The 15365-nt window shown below is 42.2% G+C and overlaps 1 protein-coding gene across 2 annotated transcripts in view; it reads right to left on the bottom strand.

The window, feature by feature from the left end:
- The window catches only part of LOC105029028 (cohesin subunit SA-3), a 93050-nt gene extending 77914 nt beyond the window's left edge, over nt 1-15136 (bottom strand). Inside the window, exons 1-16 of one of the 2 annotated variants that reach the window (XM_020044840.2) lie at nt 15038-15136; nt 14671-14745; nt 14324-14417; nt 13805-14026; nt 12219-12315; nt 11981-12057; nt 11534-11738; nt 11123-11274; nt 10814-11011; nt 10290-10388; nt 9653-9732; nt 9289-9396; nt 8964-9063; nt 734-848; nt 308-411; nt 114-206 (exon numbers count right to left, since the gene is read on the bottom strand). In XM_020044840.2, the coding sequence (XP_019900399.1) occupies nt 114-206; nt 308-411; nt 734-848; nt 8964-9063; nt 9289-9396; nt 9653-9732; nt 10290-10388; nt 10814-11011; nt 11123-11274; nt 11534-11738; nt 11981-12057; nt 12219-12315; nt 13805-14026; nt 14324-14417; nt 14671-14708 (1782 nt within the window). In that variant the 5' untranslated portion in view covers nt 14709-14745; nt 15038-15136. Of the gene's footprint in view, nt 1-113; nt 207-307; nt 412-733; nt 849-8963; nt 9064-9288; nt 9397-9652; nt 9733-10289; nt 10389-10813; nt 11012-11122; nt 11275-11533; nt 11739-11980; nt 12058-12218; nt 12316-13804; nt 14027-14323; nt 14418-14670; nt 14746-14935; nt 15002-15037 lie in introns of those variants that run through there. The other variant, XM_029119341.2, reaches the window with a different exon arrangement.
- Between the last annotated feature and the right edge of the window lie 229 nt (nt 15137-15365).

Here is a 15365-nt window from a genome sequence, read left to right as displayed (position 1 = left end):
TTCTTCTAGTTATAATAGGGCAAATATTTCCAATAGTGCCCTTACATTCTTTGTATGCACCTACATACACCTTGAATGTAATCATATAGCCATGTGAAGTTATTATGAACTACCTTGGCCAACAGCTGGGGCAGCAGGGTGATGAAGTGGGTGGTGAGGCGCCCTTTGTCCTGGGCTTGGGCCTTCTTGTCTTTCATGCTCAGGATCTACACAAACACACAGTTGACCCCGTCAATGCAATTGGGCCGACCCTGCCGTCTTTTCTCCCGGCATATGGTTTTGTGCTGCCGTGTGGGTGGGCGCTCACCTTCTTGCCCTGCGCTCTTCCCACAGGCGGGTGCCCCTCTGCAGCCTGTCTGACAGCGCACATCATCAGCTCGATCAACGCCCCCTCCTCCTCGTCCAAAAGACCTGAGACACGCAGGGATGGTGAGAGAGAGGTGGGTGAAAGACCAATGGAGAAAGCAAGGGATAGAAAGTTTGAAATAGAGATGCAATGAGGGAGAGTGAAGATGAATAGGTGGGAAGGAGACGAGAGGATTGTTGCCTTATGTCATCGCAAGGCCTCAGGTGTGAGAAAAGAGCTTTACATATGACATTATCAAATTAACAACCTATGAAAAAAGAAAGAAAAATAACAAATCAAGATGGAGAACAAGCTATGCAAAATATCAGATTTTGGTGTAGGTTAAACAAACAATTTCTTCTGAAAATAACACCCAGTGCTTCGTACCTTGTTCCTGGCCAGCCTCCTGTAGCAGTAGTGATGTCATGGTTTCCCAGTCCCTTAGTTCGGAGTCTGCTACACCCCACAGACTGTCCACCAGGTAGGCCCCGTGCTCATGAAACTTATAGGATATAGGGGGTAAGGAGAGAGATAGAAGGAAAGAAAGAAGAAAAGTACGGTATAATTATTCTCAGAGTACCCTTAGGCAATGTGTACATTGTTACATTATGCCAATAAAGCATTTTTTATTGAAAATGGAATTTAATTGAGAAAGAGGGAGAGAGACAGTGACAGGGTTCAAGTTTTTCTAAATCTTTATTTTAAACCATCAATCTCAATCCACATCTCAATCTGAAACCAACAAAAATTTAATCAAACTAAAATACAATTTAAATTAAACCCACTATCCTTCACCAGAGAAAAATTCAAAATTCAGCTAAATTCTGGATTCAAAAGCCTGTTAAAGATTCTGACTACATCAACATCACACCTGTGTCCTGTTTGACGCCCCCCCGATGGCTTCCGAGATCGAAATCCCCGGCTTTTGACCACCAGCCACCCCTTCCTGTCATCTCTATTTCCTCTGTTTCCTTGGATTCACGGACATTGCCAGCCCGACGCCCTTCTGTTGATCTCTGGACTACTACACACACACCTGTCTATTTGTCTTAGGTTTCCTTTATAGTCCATTGGCTTATGTTACTCTTCAGGGCAACGTTACTTTGTTTCCAGTCGGGTTACCTGTGTTGCTATTCCCTGTACCTTGTTAAGACTTCTTTAAGGCTTTTCTCTTGTTCTTGTTTTGCAAGTCAGTTGTTAATTCTAATTAGAACTTGTGCCAGGCTTTATAGCATGTTGGTATTATCTACCTGTATTTCCCTTCATTAAAGACACAAGTCTCATCATCTATGCCTGCTTCAATCCCTTAACCCATCATTACAATCACCTTGATCACTGTGAAGTTTATGCCTCCTACTTAGTAAAATTGCCATCTTAGCCTGACCGAAAGAAAATGTCCCACTTTGCGGTTTATTGTACTTAAACACCAAAATATAACCAGCGGTAGTAAACACATCCCGACAGCTTTATAATGCAACAAATCCATAGGAGCGACTCTACACACCGTTAGTGTACGGCACAGTACACTCTATCCCAGAAAAAAATTTACAAGGATTTTCACAAGGTGACTCTAAACATGCCAACTGATGCCACAGAGCAGAGGAAACCATATTACTAATAATAATTTCCAGCAAAGACAGTTTCACCTCAGACCAGATCCCTATCTGCAATGCACAACCTTTTGCCTAATTTCTCTCTGAAGATAAACCACAGAAATCAGTCTACTTCTTGATTTTTCACCACAATAAAGACAAATCAGCATAGGCTGAGAGACAAACTGGTTGGGTATCTAACGATAATTACCGCTTCAATCGTATTCCTAATGCAATAAAAACAGCTCAATTGTGTTCAACATACCTGATAAAGAGCAGCTCGGTCTGATCCCCCTACACACCAGGAAAAGAGCACTCAAGCCATCGTTAACTTTCAGAACACTTTCAGTGTCACCATAGAGTACTCTGACCATAGCAATGAAACCAGAGCTGAACCAAAGTCCCACAAGACCGCGCTGTGCCACAAATACTGGTTTTCAACCAGATCAAAAGCTTTTTCCTGGTCAATAGAAATCATACCAGCATCCAGGCCAATAACCCTAGAAATGTCCATAAAATACAGAATACTAGATATATTACCTTAGATCAACCTGCTGGGAACCCAGTAGAACTAGTCTGTATTTATGATCAACTCCCTAAGACTTGGACAATATCTTATCAGTCCACCGACCTCCAGTTCTTCACCTCTCTAGGGTCACCCTTAGGCAAGAGGGTGAGAACAGCCCTGATGCAGTGCAGTGGTAGCAAACCTCCATCCTCACCCAACACCAGCCAAAATTACTCAACCGGAAGTAGGGCCACACAATTAATTGAATTATTTAGCAATACTGAAAAGTACTATAACTTGTTTTTATTCAGTTTAATAGCATGTAGGCTATGATCTCTATTTTTAAGTGACATTACCTATGCCATTTACATCCTGCTTGAAAATCGAAAATCACAATCGCAATATTTGTCTAAAATGTAATTCAATATTTTATCCAAATCATGCAGCCCTAACCGGAAGCCCATTAATGCCTGGTGCCCTTCCATTGTCCAAGGCTTGCAGCACAGCATACAGCTCCTGCAGTAACTGTGGGGATTGTAGCTCAGCCTGAGCCTCTTCATTATTACAACATCATTGGTTTCACATGTGGTCCTCCAGCTAAGATCTCTGGCCAACTCAGACCATCTTTTTATTTATTGTTACTGAAGTGCACTTCTCTGGAACAACTTACACTATTTCTAAAGTCAAAGCCTTAGCTAATTTGTCATTATGGTAGATAATCAACTTTTGACGAAACACCCCCCCACTCCTGCTGCCACATAACCTTGTTGCCCTTATCACTAAGAGTTTCTTGAAAAATTACAATACTTTTGCTTTTCATTAATTTACACAGAACAGCTCTTTTTTATGTTATTTGCCCTGTTTACATTCAGGGAAGAAATTCTAAATATACTAAAAAAAAAAAAAAAGGGAAAAAAAGGAAAACAGCATGAAATATTGATGACTGCAACTGGGACCCTCCATTTTATTGCAAATGTAACTCACTCATTACATTTGTGACAACTTTTGTCAAGCAATTTTGAAGATAATCAACAGTCCCTTGTCACTTTCTACATCACAAAGTCCAGAAATAGTTAATAAAAATCAGTCACATTATAATCTTGCGCATACTTCTTCCCCTAGTTCAACTTTAGAAACTGGCACACCCTTTCAATAAGATATCTCCCTTGCACCCCACTGGTCTCACTGTTTGGCTGTGACACATCTGACAACTCACAGTCAATGGTGGTAAGTTTTCTCACCCCGTTCTGCCACCTGTTTAACAACTTCAGCCAAACCTTTCTCAACATTCCTTTTAGAAGTAGACCCCTCACCACCCTTGGTATATTTCTTCTTACTCTTCGAAAAAAAGATTTCAAAACAGATAATAACTCCTCCATCTACCTGCCCAACTACTGAAACTCCGTCATTATTTTGAAGTCGCTCGTCATCTACCATTTTTTCTTGTTCCTGCACCACGTCCCAAAGCAGACACATCGGCCTTCCTACCCTGATCAGCCTCATCAACCAACAACCATACCAAATGTTCTACTCTCCCAAACCCCAAACTACACATGATCTCAGTAGACACAAAAACTGAGTAGTCAAAACCATCAATCATAAACATGAACATACAATTTAATTTCTCTGTGTCATTCAAAATCATATGATATGCTTTCATGGGAATCAAACCCACACAGCTGGGGTGTATGAAGATGAGAGACAGAGGGGCGGCAGATATGCAGAGGATGGAAACCTAGTGTTTCAGTGCTCCAGAAACGGGGCCCCCCAACACACACTAGAGGTTGGGCCTGTAGAGAAGATCAACAATTTCAATACCTCAGCAGACCAAGTGAAAAATCTGTCTTTCTACCCTTAGCCTGAATTGCTCCTTTAACTTACTTTGGATGAGTTTCTGCTTAACAAGTGACATGTAAATATAGTGATGGATAAAGTGAGCAAGACATAATAAAAATACAGTGCCGGGCAGAGAAAGTGAGAAACCAACTTGCCAACCTTGAATGTTCATGCCTCGGAGCCCGTGATGAAATGTGTGCGACACCCTCCCACCGTTCATCCCTAATAATAATGTTGGCAGAAGGCTATCTGAGTTGGCATTGTAGGCTATAGAATGTTATAAGCACTTGGTATTTTGCCGATTTAGAATCATTCAAAAATCATTTTAATTTACATTAAGGTTTCCATAGTGCTTAAGGTTTTCAAGATGCTGCTGACTGCTAATTTAGGTTTAAGGTTGGATTGAGTTCAACATTAACGATGGCCCACTGGCCCGGGGCAAGTTGACTTAACGTTAGGCCAGTAGACAAAGACAGTCAGTGGCCAGTGAGAACCAGTGCTCAATTTCCCCATTTAAATTCATAGTATACAACCTGCTTGTCATGTCACTTTTCCCGCTTCAATTTTTGCTTGTTCTCACAGTAAAATGTGTCTGTGTTGCTTCTTCTCCCCCTCCATGTGGTAGAGTACTGGTGTAATATTTTTGTCCAACAATATTCAATGGCTCATATGTTTTGACCAATTATAGTTCATAGTGCATTCTAGAGCAGGACCCAAACATGGCGTCGTATGAGGCAAAGCAAACAATAATTTTTGTATTTGTGGAAAGAACAGGTTCCATGGGTCTAAAATAATACTGGCAAGGGACATGTACTGCCATTACCTGTTGTGCGCTCCCAACGAAAGCTGATAAGACAGGGTCATTTTTCAGGGGAACAAAACAACTACAGAAAACCTGCTAAAACATCAGGGAGCCACCACCATGCTTCAAAATGGGGATGGTATTCTGTTCACTAAAGGCCTTCTTGACCCCTCTCCAAACATAGCGCTTATGGTTGTGACCATAAAGCTTTATTTTGGTCTGGTCACTCCAAATGACAGTCTGAACAAGCTGTGAGGCGTGTCAGGGTGTTGTCGGGCATATTGTAACTGAGCTTATTTGTGCCATTGGCGCAGTAAAGGCTTCTTTCTGGAAACTCGACCATGCAGCTCATTTTTGTTCGTCGTATTGTGCTCCTTGGAACAACCTTTTTGCATAGCAGCCTGTACTTCTCCTGAGGTTACCGGCAGGTTTTTCTTTGTATCCCGAACAATTCTTCTGGCAGTTTTGATTGAAACTTTCTTGGTCTACCTGACTTTGGCTTGGTATCAAGAGATCCCTGATTTTCCACTTCTTAATAAGTGACTGAAAAGTACTGACAGGCATTTGCAAAGCTTTGGATATCTTTTTATATCCTATTCCAATTTTATGAAGTTCCATTACCTTGTTACGCAGGTCTTTTGACAGTTTTTTTCTGCTCCCCATGGTTCAATATTTAGCTTGCTCAGTGCATCCATGTGAGAGCTAACAAACTCACTGACTATTTATACACAGACACTAATTGCAATTTAAAAAGCCACAGGTGTGGGAAATTCACCATTATTTGCCATTTCCACCTGTATGTGTCACCTTGTGTGTCTGTAACAAGGCCAAACATTCAAGGGTATGTAAACTTGATCAGGGCCATTTGGTTGATTTCTGTTATCATTATTATTTAAAAAGCAGGCAAACAACACTGTGATAACAAACAGCATCATTTGATCACTATTCTTAAATAAAAAAAATTTGGCATGATCAGATATTTTCAAAATCAATGCCAGAATTTTACAATTTCTGCCAGGGTATGCAAACGTATGAGCACAACTGTATGTACAATACGATGTTGTGTTTTTCTTTTCAATTCAATAAAAAAAAGTTAGTGTTGCACCCTGTTGGATAGGGGAAGGTTCAGAGGGAGTCTATAACCCCATTAAGAAAACATGCAGTAAATGCCATGTCCTTGAAACATAGTCATAAATCATATATAATGTAGCCAACACAGCCTCTTGACATAGATGGATCCTGAATAAATTTCAATCTGTTCTTAATGACTCCCCAAGTGTCTGCATCTATTGCTAATGATTGCAAGTGTCTATGTGAATAGCACAGCGAAAATATCAACTGGCTTCTTTTCACGGCTATTCATCAAACATTTCAAACAAAACTGATTATGTCAAGCAGTGAATGCAATTTGGTAAGAATAATGCATGGATTGTAATTGGATAACAAATCAACAATTAAATTTTTTCCTGTGTATTACAGTATCTCAGATCAATAATATTTAGGGGCATGATTCTAGACTTTTTTGCCAGTGGGGAGCTGTTATCATTGCACTTAATAAATGAATACAGGACGAGGTCTGTTGTGACCATGATGGCTTCTCATCTAGGAGGTTATCCAATATCCAAACTGAACAAACACAATTCAAGTGTCCATTAATAGACAAACACAGACAAAAGGGACAGAGAGAGAGACATACTACTACTACTTTGTTATGTACAGTTAGGTCTGGAAATATATTCGGACACCGACACAATTTTCATAATTTGGGCTATGTACGCCAACGCAATGGATTTTAAATGAAACGAGACGCAATTGAAGTGCAGACTTGCTGCTTTAATTCAAGGGTTGAATGAAATTGTATGAAAATTATACTTTGTCAAGAATACTTTGCAGGTAATGACTGCTTGAAGTCTGGAACACATGGACATCACCAAATGCTGGGTTTCCTCTTTTGTGATGATTTTTCAGGCCTTTACTGCAGCTCCCTTCAGTTGTTGTTTGTTCATGGGTCTTTCTGTCAAGTTGTCTTTAGCAAGTGAAATGCATGCTCAATTGGGTTGATCAGGTGATTGGACTTGGCCATTGCAGAATATTCCACTTCTTTGCCTTAAACTCCTGGGTTGCTTTCGCAGTATGTTTTTGGTCATTGCCCATCTGTAAAGTGAATTGTCGTCCAGTCAACTTTGCTGAATTTGGCTGAATCTGAGCAGACCATATATCCCTATACACTTCAGAATTCATCCAGCTGCTTTGGTCTTCTGTCACATCAACAATAAACACAAGTGACCCAGTGGCATTGGAAGCCATGCATGGCCATGCCATCGATCTGCCACCACCGTGTTTTACAGATTATGTGGTATGCTTCAGATTATGAGCCGTGCCAAACTTTTGCCATACTTTTTTCTTCCCATCATTCTGGTACAGGCTGATCATAGTTTCATCTGTCCAAAGAATGCGGTTTCACAACTGGGCTGGCTTTTTAGATGTTTTTTTAGAAAAATCTGGGCTGTTCTATTCTTGAGGCTTATGAATGGTTTGCACCTTGTGGTGAACCCTCTGTATTTACTCTCAAAGTCTTCTCTTTATGGTAAGGACTTGGATAATGATATTCCTACCTCCTGGAGAGGGTTCTTCACTTGGCTGGATGTTATGAATTTTTTTTTTATTTACCATGGAAAGGATCCTACGATCATCCACCACTGTTGTCTTCCGTTGACATCAAGACATTTTTGTGTTGCAGAGTTCACAGTGCATTTTTTTTTCTCTCTCAAAATGTACCAAACAGTCGATTTGGCCACTCCTAATGTTCCTGGTATCTCTCCGAATGTTGTGGGTTCCCCAGCAACAGCTTCCAAATGTGAATGCCACACCTGGAATCAATCCAGACCATTCATCCACTTAATTTCTAAAAACATTCGGTGAGCTTTCTCCGCAGGGTGGCCGGGCGATCCCTTAGAGATAGGGTGAGAAGCTCGGTCACCCGGGAGGAGCTCAGAGTAGAGCCGCTGCTCCTCCACATCGAGAGGGGTCAGCTGAGGTGGCTTGGGCATCTTTTTCGGATGCCTCCGGAACGCCTTCCTGGGAAGGTGTTCCGGTCCCGTACCACCGGGAGGAGACCCCGGGGAAGACCTAGGACTCGCTGGAGGGACTATGTCTCCCGGCTGGCCTGGGAACGCCTCGGTGTCCCCCCGGAAGAGCTAGAGGAAGTGTCTGGGGAGAGGGAAGTCTGGGCATCCCTGCTTAGACTGCTGCCCCCGCGACCCGGCCCCGGATAAGCGGAAGAAGATGACATGACCTGACATGACATGACATTCGGTGAATAACAGTACTATTGGAACCATTTTCTCTCGGCCAGTCTAGCTGTACTCCATCTACACACACCTCAAATTCTTGCGAGTCAATGTGCTAGCGCATACTACAACTAAAGACCAAACCACCTGCTGCGCTCAAAATAGGCTACACCGATAACTCTATTTCAGCAGTAGACAAGATGATGCTGCAGTGAGTTTAGGATATTTCTGAAACATGGTTCAAATTGAAATAATTAAGCGGGATAATGTTCCCTCCCGATGATGTGATGTCAAATTTGCAATTATGTCCAAAACCACTTTACATGTAATTACACTACTAACACTCACAGGCTTACCATTCTTATAACAAGGCAGTCCTGTCCCAGTCACAATACACCCCCCCCACCCCACCCCCCCCACCCCCAGGGGATTGTCTGGCCGCAATGACACAGTTGTTACGCAAGGCAGTGTTTGACCACTGCACCGCTTAGGGGCGTTCCGGAGTGCCTTTAGTTGTTTACATGCTACATAAATACATATATCTCTACAGACATCAGAGTAAAAGAGAGAGTGCAGCGTGTATCTTTACTTCACTCTGGATGAAGAAGGAGACAAGCAGTTTGAGGAATGCAGCCCGGCGACAGCCCAGGTCTTCCTCTGGTGGCCTACTGCTCATTTCGCTGCACAGTCTGACAGGGACACACACATACAAACAACAGATTGATATTAGTGATCGTGATGTGTAGAGGATAGACCGATGGCAGACTGATGAGATACAGATGGCAGGACGACAAAATGGGGACGGCAGGACGATAGGGAAGCCAGGACAACAGAGATGGCAGGATGATAGAGATGGGGGAAGACAGATAGCGGAAGGATATAGAGATGGAGGTAATAGTGAGAGGATGACTGACTTGTGGTAAAGGAAGGCACCAGCAGCAGACGCCAGACCTCTGTGTGAGGCAAACACCAGAGGATATAGTTGGCTACACTCCTCCTCGTTTAAGCCCTCCTCTGTCCTCCTGCTCACAGACACACAAACTATTTATATAGGTAATGGAAAAATGTACAATATTTACAGAATAAATTACACAAAACTATTAAAAATTATTTAAATGGTCAATGTCAAGCGTGCAGTACAAACACACATCAATCAATAAACAACCGTGAAATAAACACATATTAAAAACCTACCACACACGCATAAACATGCGCCACCATTCTCCAAATTCCCATAACTCCACACAAGCACGCACACACGCTCAGCAATACACTCACTGTTGGATGAGCAGCAGTAGCTGAACAGCTTCCACTGCGACTTCTGGATCCTTGTCTAGCACCATTCCCAGCATCCTCTCCTACACACACACACAAACACATCACCAAGGCAGACAACAGAAAGGAAGGAGCTGTCCAATTTTACTAAGCCAAGGAATAAACAACCACTATCTCATGCAACACATGGGGGCTTGAAGGGGTTTGTGAAGCTGTTTTCTCCTGGCGTGTGTTTTGGAAAGTGACTATTAGCCATCCGTTCCAGACAGATAACAACACAAAACAAATCAAACTGTCTGCAAACAGTGCAACATGCAATAGAGAGGGTGGAAATAACACAGCAAATGACTTTTGTTTGGAAGAATACATTTACATTTATTTTATTTACCAGACGCTCTTACCGAACCCATATCCATTGTAAGAACCAGGTCCGACCAACCAAGTTCCACAGAAAATATATTCTATTTGGGCGTAATGTGCATCCAATATCAATTTCACATCAGCAAAGTATAAAATTCTAATTGAACACACACACTGAAAGTAGTAGGGGGAAGGGGGTGGGAGAGACAGACAAAACAATTGAATACGAAGGAAGACAGGAAATAAACACACACACAAAGAGATAGACAGGGAGACCTACTTTAAACCTGCTGGTGAAGAGCTCCAGGCGGCCAATAAAATCTGTCTCTTTATAGAGGCCCTGCAGGGCACGAACACACTGGAGACGCACAGAGGCTTGCTGTGGGGAGAGAACAGTCTTTTAATATTTACTTTTCTGTAAAAGATCTTCCCCTTACCCTTAATTGCAAAGCTTTAACATATTCCACAAGACTGAGAATGTGTGCCATTTACATGGTTGAGACAGGGAAAATGTCCCTTTGTGTTCCTGAATCGGGTGTCTTTCTTCAGTCAAGTGCACCTTTCTGCATGTCTTATCTGTCTGTCAGCCTTCTTGTCCGTCTGTCAGCCTTGGTAAGATAACTCCCAGAAGGGGATATTTTGTTTGCGTCAATATACAGATATAACACCTGGTCAGACATATTCACACACTACCAACAAATATAATCAAATAGTGGCTACACTATATACACATTTCAACGCTCACTCTAATCCCTACAACATTGTCTGTAGGCCAGCCCACTGCCTGTTCTGTCCACCTCACACCTTGTCGTGCAGTGTCCAGCCCAGGTACTTGAGGTATCCGTCGTTGAGGAAGTTAACAGGGTTTTCCCGGAGCCACACACCCAGCTCCTCAATGCACACTGCCCTGATTTCGGCCACGCGGTCCCGGTAGCGGTGCACAAACACCCCACGAAATGTAGCATTCATTACAGAGGACAGCTCCTCCTGGCGTTCCTGCAGCTACACACACGCACATACACTCAAAAATGGACTCACATGCACAGGACTGAGATAGTGAAAGAATATGTACTGGTGTAAAATGAGCCCAATCAGTGTGTGTATATGAGTTACCTCACTGATGGTGGCCTGTAGTTCCTCCACTTTTTCAGAGGCTCTGTGTTCGGCAGTCTTGCTCTTCTCAACGTCATAGCGTCTTTGGGTGGTCTTCAACTGGGCAAACACCACAACTGCTACCTGCACTATGGCTGTCATTAGCTTCATCGCTAGAAGGTAAAGTTACACAGGGTCGGATTTGTGTGTGTATTTGTGTTACTTTTATGCATTCCGTCCTTTACCAGGCAAGTCAATTAAGAACATCTTATTAAAATAACAGCCTTGTTGGAAGCAAAGGGCCTCCTGTAGGGAAAAATATTTGGGATTAAAGAAGGAACAGACATTCCAGACAGAACATGCATGGGTACAGCATAGTAACAATCAAAAGAGGGAAAAAAAGGGAGCGATTTTCATCCCATTGTTTCTCACCGATCAAGCTGCTGGTGTGTCTGAAGGCCCTGACCTGGGAGTCAGAAAACCCGGTCAGCAGGGCTAGCAGAGATGAAAAGAGGTACTCGTCGTACAGGAGGCTGTTCTGGCAGGAGTGCACCAGAACCTGAGCAAACTCGCACAGGCCGGCCCGGAACTTCCGACACTGGGGGCCCGGGGAGCACAGTGGGTAGTTTGCGGAGTCCTGCGTTTGGAGAAGACAGCAAATGATGTGCGATATTGAACAATTTAAGCAGCACAGGTTTTACAGAAGCAATAGGAAATTAAATTATATTTAATTTCAGGGAACTGAGTCACACAAAGTAATAAAATACCACATTTGAGATAATAAGAAAAGTAGAAAAACACCCAGCTATAATATTTCTGTTGTTCTTTGCAACCAAAATGTCTAGTTTGGGTGGAATGAACACACCCCTGCTCTCTCACCTCATTGAACTCTTTGGTCAGAATGCTGATGATCTCAGCGTTCTGCATGCTGTTAAACATCTCTCTGCTCACCATACCTAAGGAGGTGGCGGAGGGTTGTGTGGAGTAACAAGAAAGCAGGTGGTATAAAACAGAAAGGGAGCACCTGGACTTATCCAATAATAAAAGCTGAAAACGACAGCCCTTAGCGTACAGGCGCTTAATTTGCAAATTAGCCAGTTAACATAATGAAACAGACCTTTGCAGCCACAGCACTGTACAAAAAAATTTATGAGCTCCAGCATTCCTGCCTCCCGGTCCTGCTTGTAACCATCCAGCCACTCATCCACCACCGCCTGTAAATTGACAGCGAGGCAGAAGCTTATCAGTGCAGAGCAACATACAAGGCCTAAACTGATGTCATTGTGTGGCAGTTGGCTACTGCTTCTTTGTCTCTGTTTCAATTATCAATTTGTCTCTGTTTCCTAACCAGGAATGTCATATAGCACGTGATATATAGAAATGTCTGGACAGCGTGATCAAACGCACATCCTTCATGATCTGCAGAATCCGAAAATGGCTGTAAAAGAGCCTATATGCACATTTGGGTCATTCTCATGAAATTTGACATTTGACAGTAACATTTAACCTGACATGGTCTGTTTCAAATTCAAACTTGGGTGTATCAAGCACCAAAAAACTTCAGTCTAAATACTTACTGGGGGAACTGTAGATGTGTCACATACATAATATAGTGTAGACACACTCACCAGCCACTATTAGTTACACCTATCAAATGCCAAGGTCTGATGCGCTCTGAAATAGTGTATATTTCAGTATTTGTGGTCTTTCTGTCAGCTTGTATGAGTATTGCCATTTTCCTCTGACCTCTCTCATTAACAAGTTGTTTTCACCCCCATGACTGCCACTCAGTGGATGTTAATTGTACCATCTCTGTGGGCTGCGATATACTGCCAATACACTGTGGTATATATGTATTTTTTGCACAGGCGCATAGTGTTTGCGAATATCATCTTTCATCAGATCTGAGGTCAGGAAAACCAGATTTAAATCCTGAATGCCGAATGGTTGATAGTCATGGTGTATGAGACCGTATTCAATGGGTATGACAGCACAACACTTTTTACCTTGATTTTACCTTGATTGGGTAACATAACTGCAATGTGGCATCTCTGCGGTTTGTTATATGCGTTATGCCTAAGAACAGCTCGTAGTTGTGATACTGGTTACCAACACAGTTAAAGCAATAAAAAAATTATGTAATGTTGCATCTGCTGTACATCCACGACTGTCAGCCACTCAGGCATCAGCTTTTAGGATTCAAACCTCCCTGTATGTAATAAACTGATAACAAAATCCATTCAAAATCCATCCAGACTATTTACAAATAAAATATAGTATTACATACAGATACATCTATGTATCAGACAGAAATCTTTATTGCTTTAAATGTGCTCTAGTCATTTTCTTATTTTTTTGCTCAAGCCATTTGTTCTATGTTATAGTTGGTCTGTGGTCTAAACACATTCCACACATCCCTTAGCCAAAATGTATTCAAAATGTTATTTTTTTTAGATATATTCAGACCACAGTTTAGAAAGTTTTTTCCAACAGCCTCTTTTTTTATACAATATTATAACCTCAAGAGACTGGGGAAACAATGACGCGTCAATCGTTGACTACGCAGCCCCAAGGGCAGCTCTTCTTACTTTCCACATCAAAAGACCTTTGTGGGGTCAGATCAGTCAGCAATTGCCTGTGCATGATAATCACAGCCATTGTGGGCTGCCGAGGTCATTACTCACCCCCCAATCCCTCACTCACCACCATGGCACTCTTTCCAGACCTCACAGCTTCATACATATCATGGGCGCTCATGCTCTGGTTCACCCTCCTCTCCCTTTCTGGTCTTGGAGAGGCTTGCCTCCTGGTTTTCCCCTGGGACAGGGGCGATGGCTGGGGGGAATGAGCTCGAGTGGAGGAGGCAGCGGTAGTCCTGGGGCTTGGGATTACATGGGCTGCGTTTCGCTTAGGTCTCTTGGATGACTGGAGATACGAGAACAGACACAGGGGTACAATATAGGAATTGAGAGTGAATTCATGTGCCTTCTGTAAATTCTAACAACGACAGTTAAAATCAAAGTTTGTTTTGATTTGGTTGCTTAAACTTTGTTTATCTAGACAAAATGTAAAGGGAGTACAGTAGGTTCGCTAGACCGTTAAAGCAAATGTAACGGCCACTGCATATGTTTCATAAAATGTGGTGGTGATGTCTACAGTATTTGCAAGAGGGTCATGCAAATCATCAACAAGCTATGTTATATTTAAGTAAACATTCTAGACCTGAAGTCCTAGTAGCGCAGTGGTCGGTTTTCTCCTTTTCATGGACTTCAGCTGGACTTCAAAGTCACTGTCAGAGCCTGATATGTCTTCAAGACTGAAAATAAAATGTATGTAGCGACCTTGGTTAGACTTGCATGTAAACTAAACACTGCCAACTACACAATTCATAACATACCAAATAGCTACAGTACTGGAAATCTAATGAAAATAGTTTACATGATTATGCAGATTCCAGCTAGCCATGTATGCTGTTCATTCTTTACTAATATGCTGTTCGGCTTAGCTAGCCATGTTTATATAGCTAGCTACTGTCAGGTATCCTTTTGTTAGCAGGTAACAAGCCTAACCTCTCATGGCTTGATTCATCGGATTGTTGCACATCCATTTTCCTGACAAGACTGTTGGCTTCACGAAGGCTGATGCTGGTTAGAAAAAGGACCCTTGACATTTAGGATATTATTATAACAGTAATATTAAATAGGATATTACAATTGTGCAACCATACCGACAAGCTCCAACAACATAAACTAACATTCACAAGCATTAGCGTATGTTAGCTAATAGTACAGTACAACATTCAAATGACCAAGGCAACTTATTCACGTAGCTTACATGTATCTTTCGAGTTAAAATCAAAAAATATTTCTCCAACTACCTCTATTAATAATGTTCATTTAAACTTAAGAAACTCATTTGGAGACTGTTTTCCCTCACCTCAGATGTGACAAAAGACGATCACCGAAAACACTACGCGCCCGCGCTAAAACCCGTAGAACGCCACTGTTTGACTAAACATGTGTCATGTGATATATAATTGGCGGTCACAGCAAATACTTCGAAAGGCATCCAGCTGCAGCCAAATCCATTCTGGGAACAGTCCAGAACAGTACTACGCCACTTACTGGATATAATTATGTGGCTGGCAGATGGGGATGTTTCCCGAAATTGGGAGCGGGCAAAAATGGGTTTGGGTGGTTCGAGTTACAAGCTAGTTTTCTTGTTTTTAAGGAAATACGATTTTAGTTTTCTGTCCCTCTGCTTA

The sequence above is a fragment of the Esox lucius genome, chromosome 4 (assembly GCF_011004845.1).
Source record: "Esox lucius isolate fEsoLuc1 chromosome 4, fEsoLuc1.pri, whole genome shotgun sequence".
In the NCBI taxonomy this organism is placed as follows: domain Eukaryota; kingdom Metazoa; phylum Chordata; class Actinopteri; order Esociformes; family Esocidae; genus Esox; species Esox lucius.
Note: the sequence above shows the minus strand (reverse complement) of the source record. Positions and strands in the feature narration are given on the sequence as shown.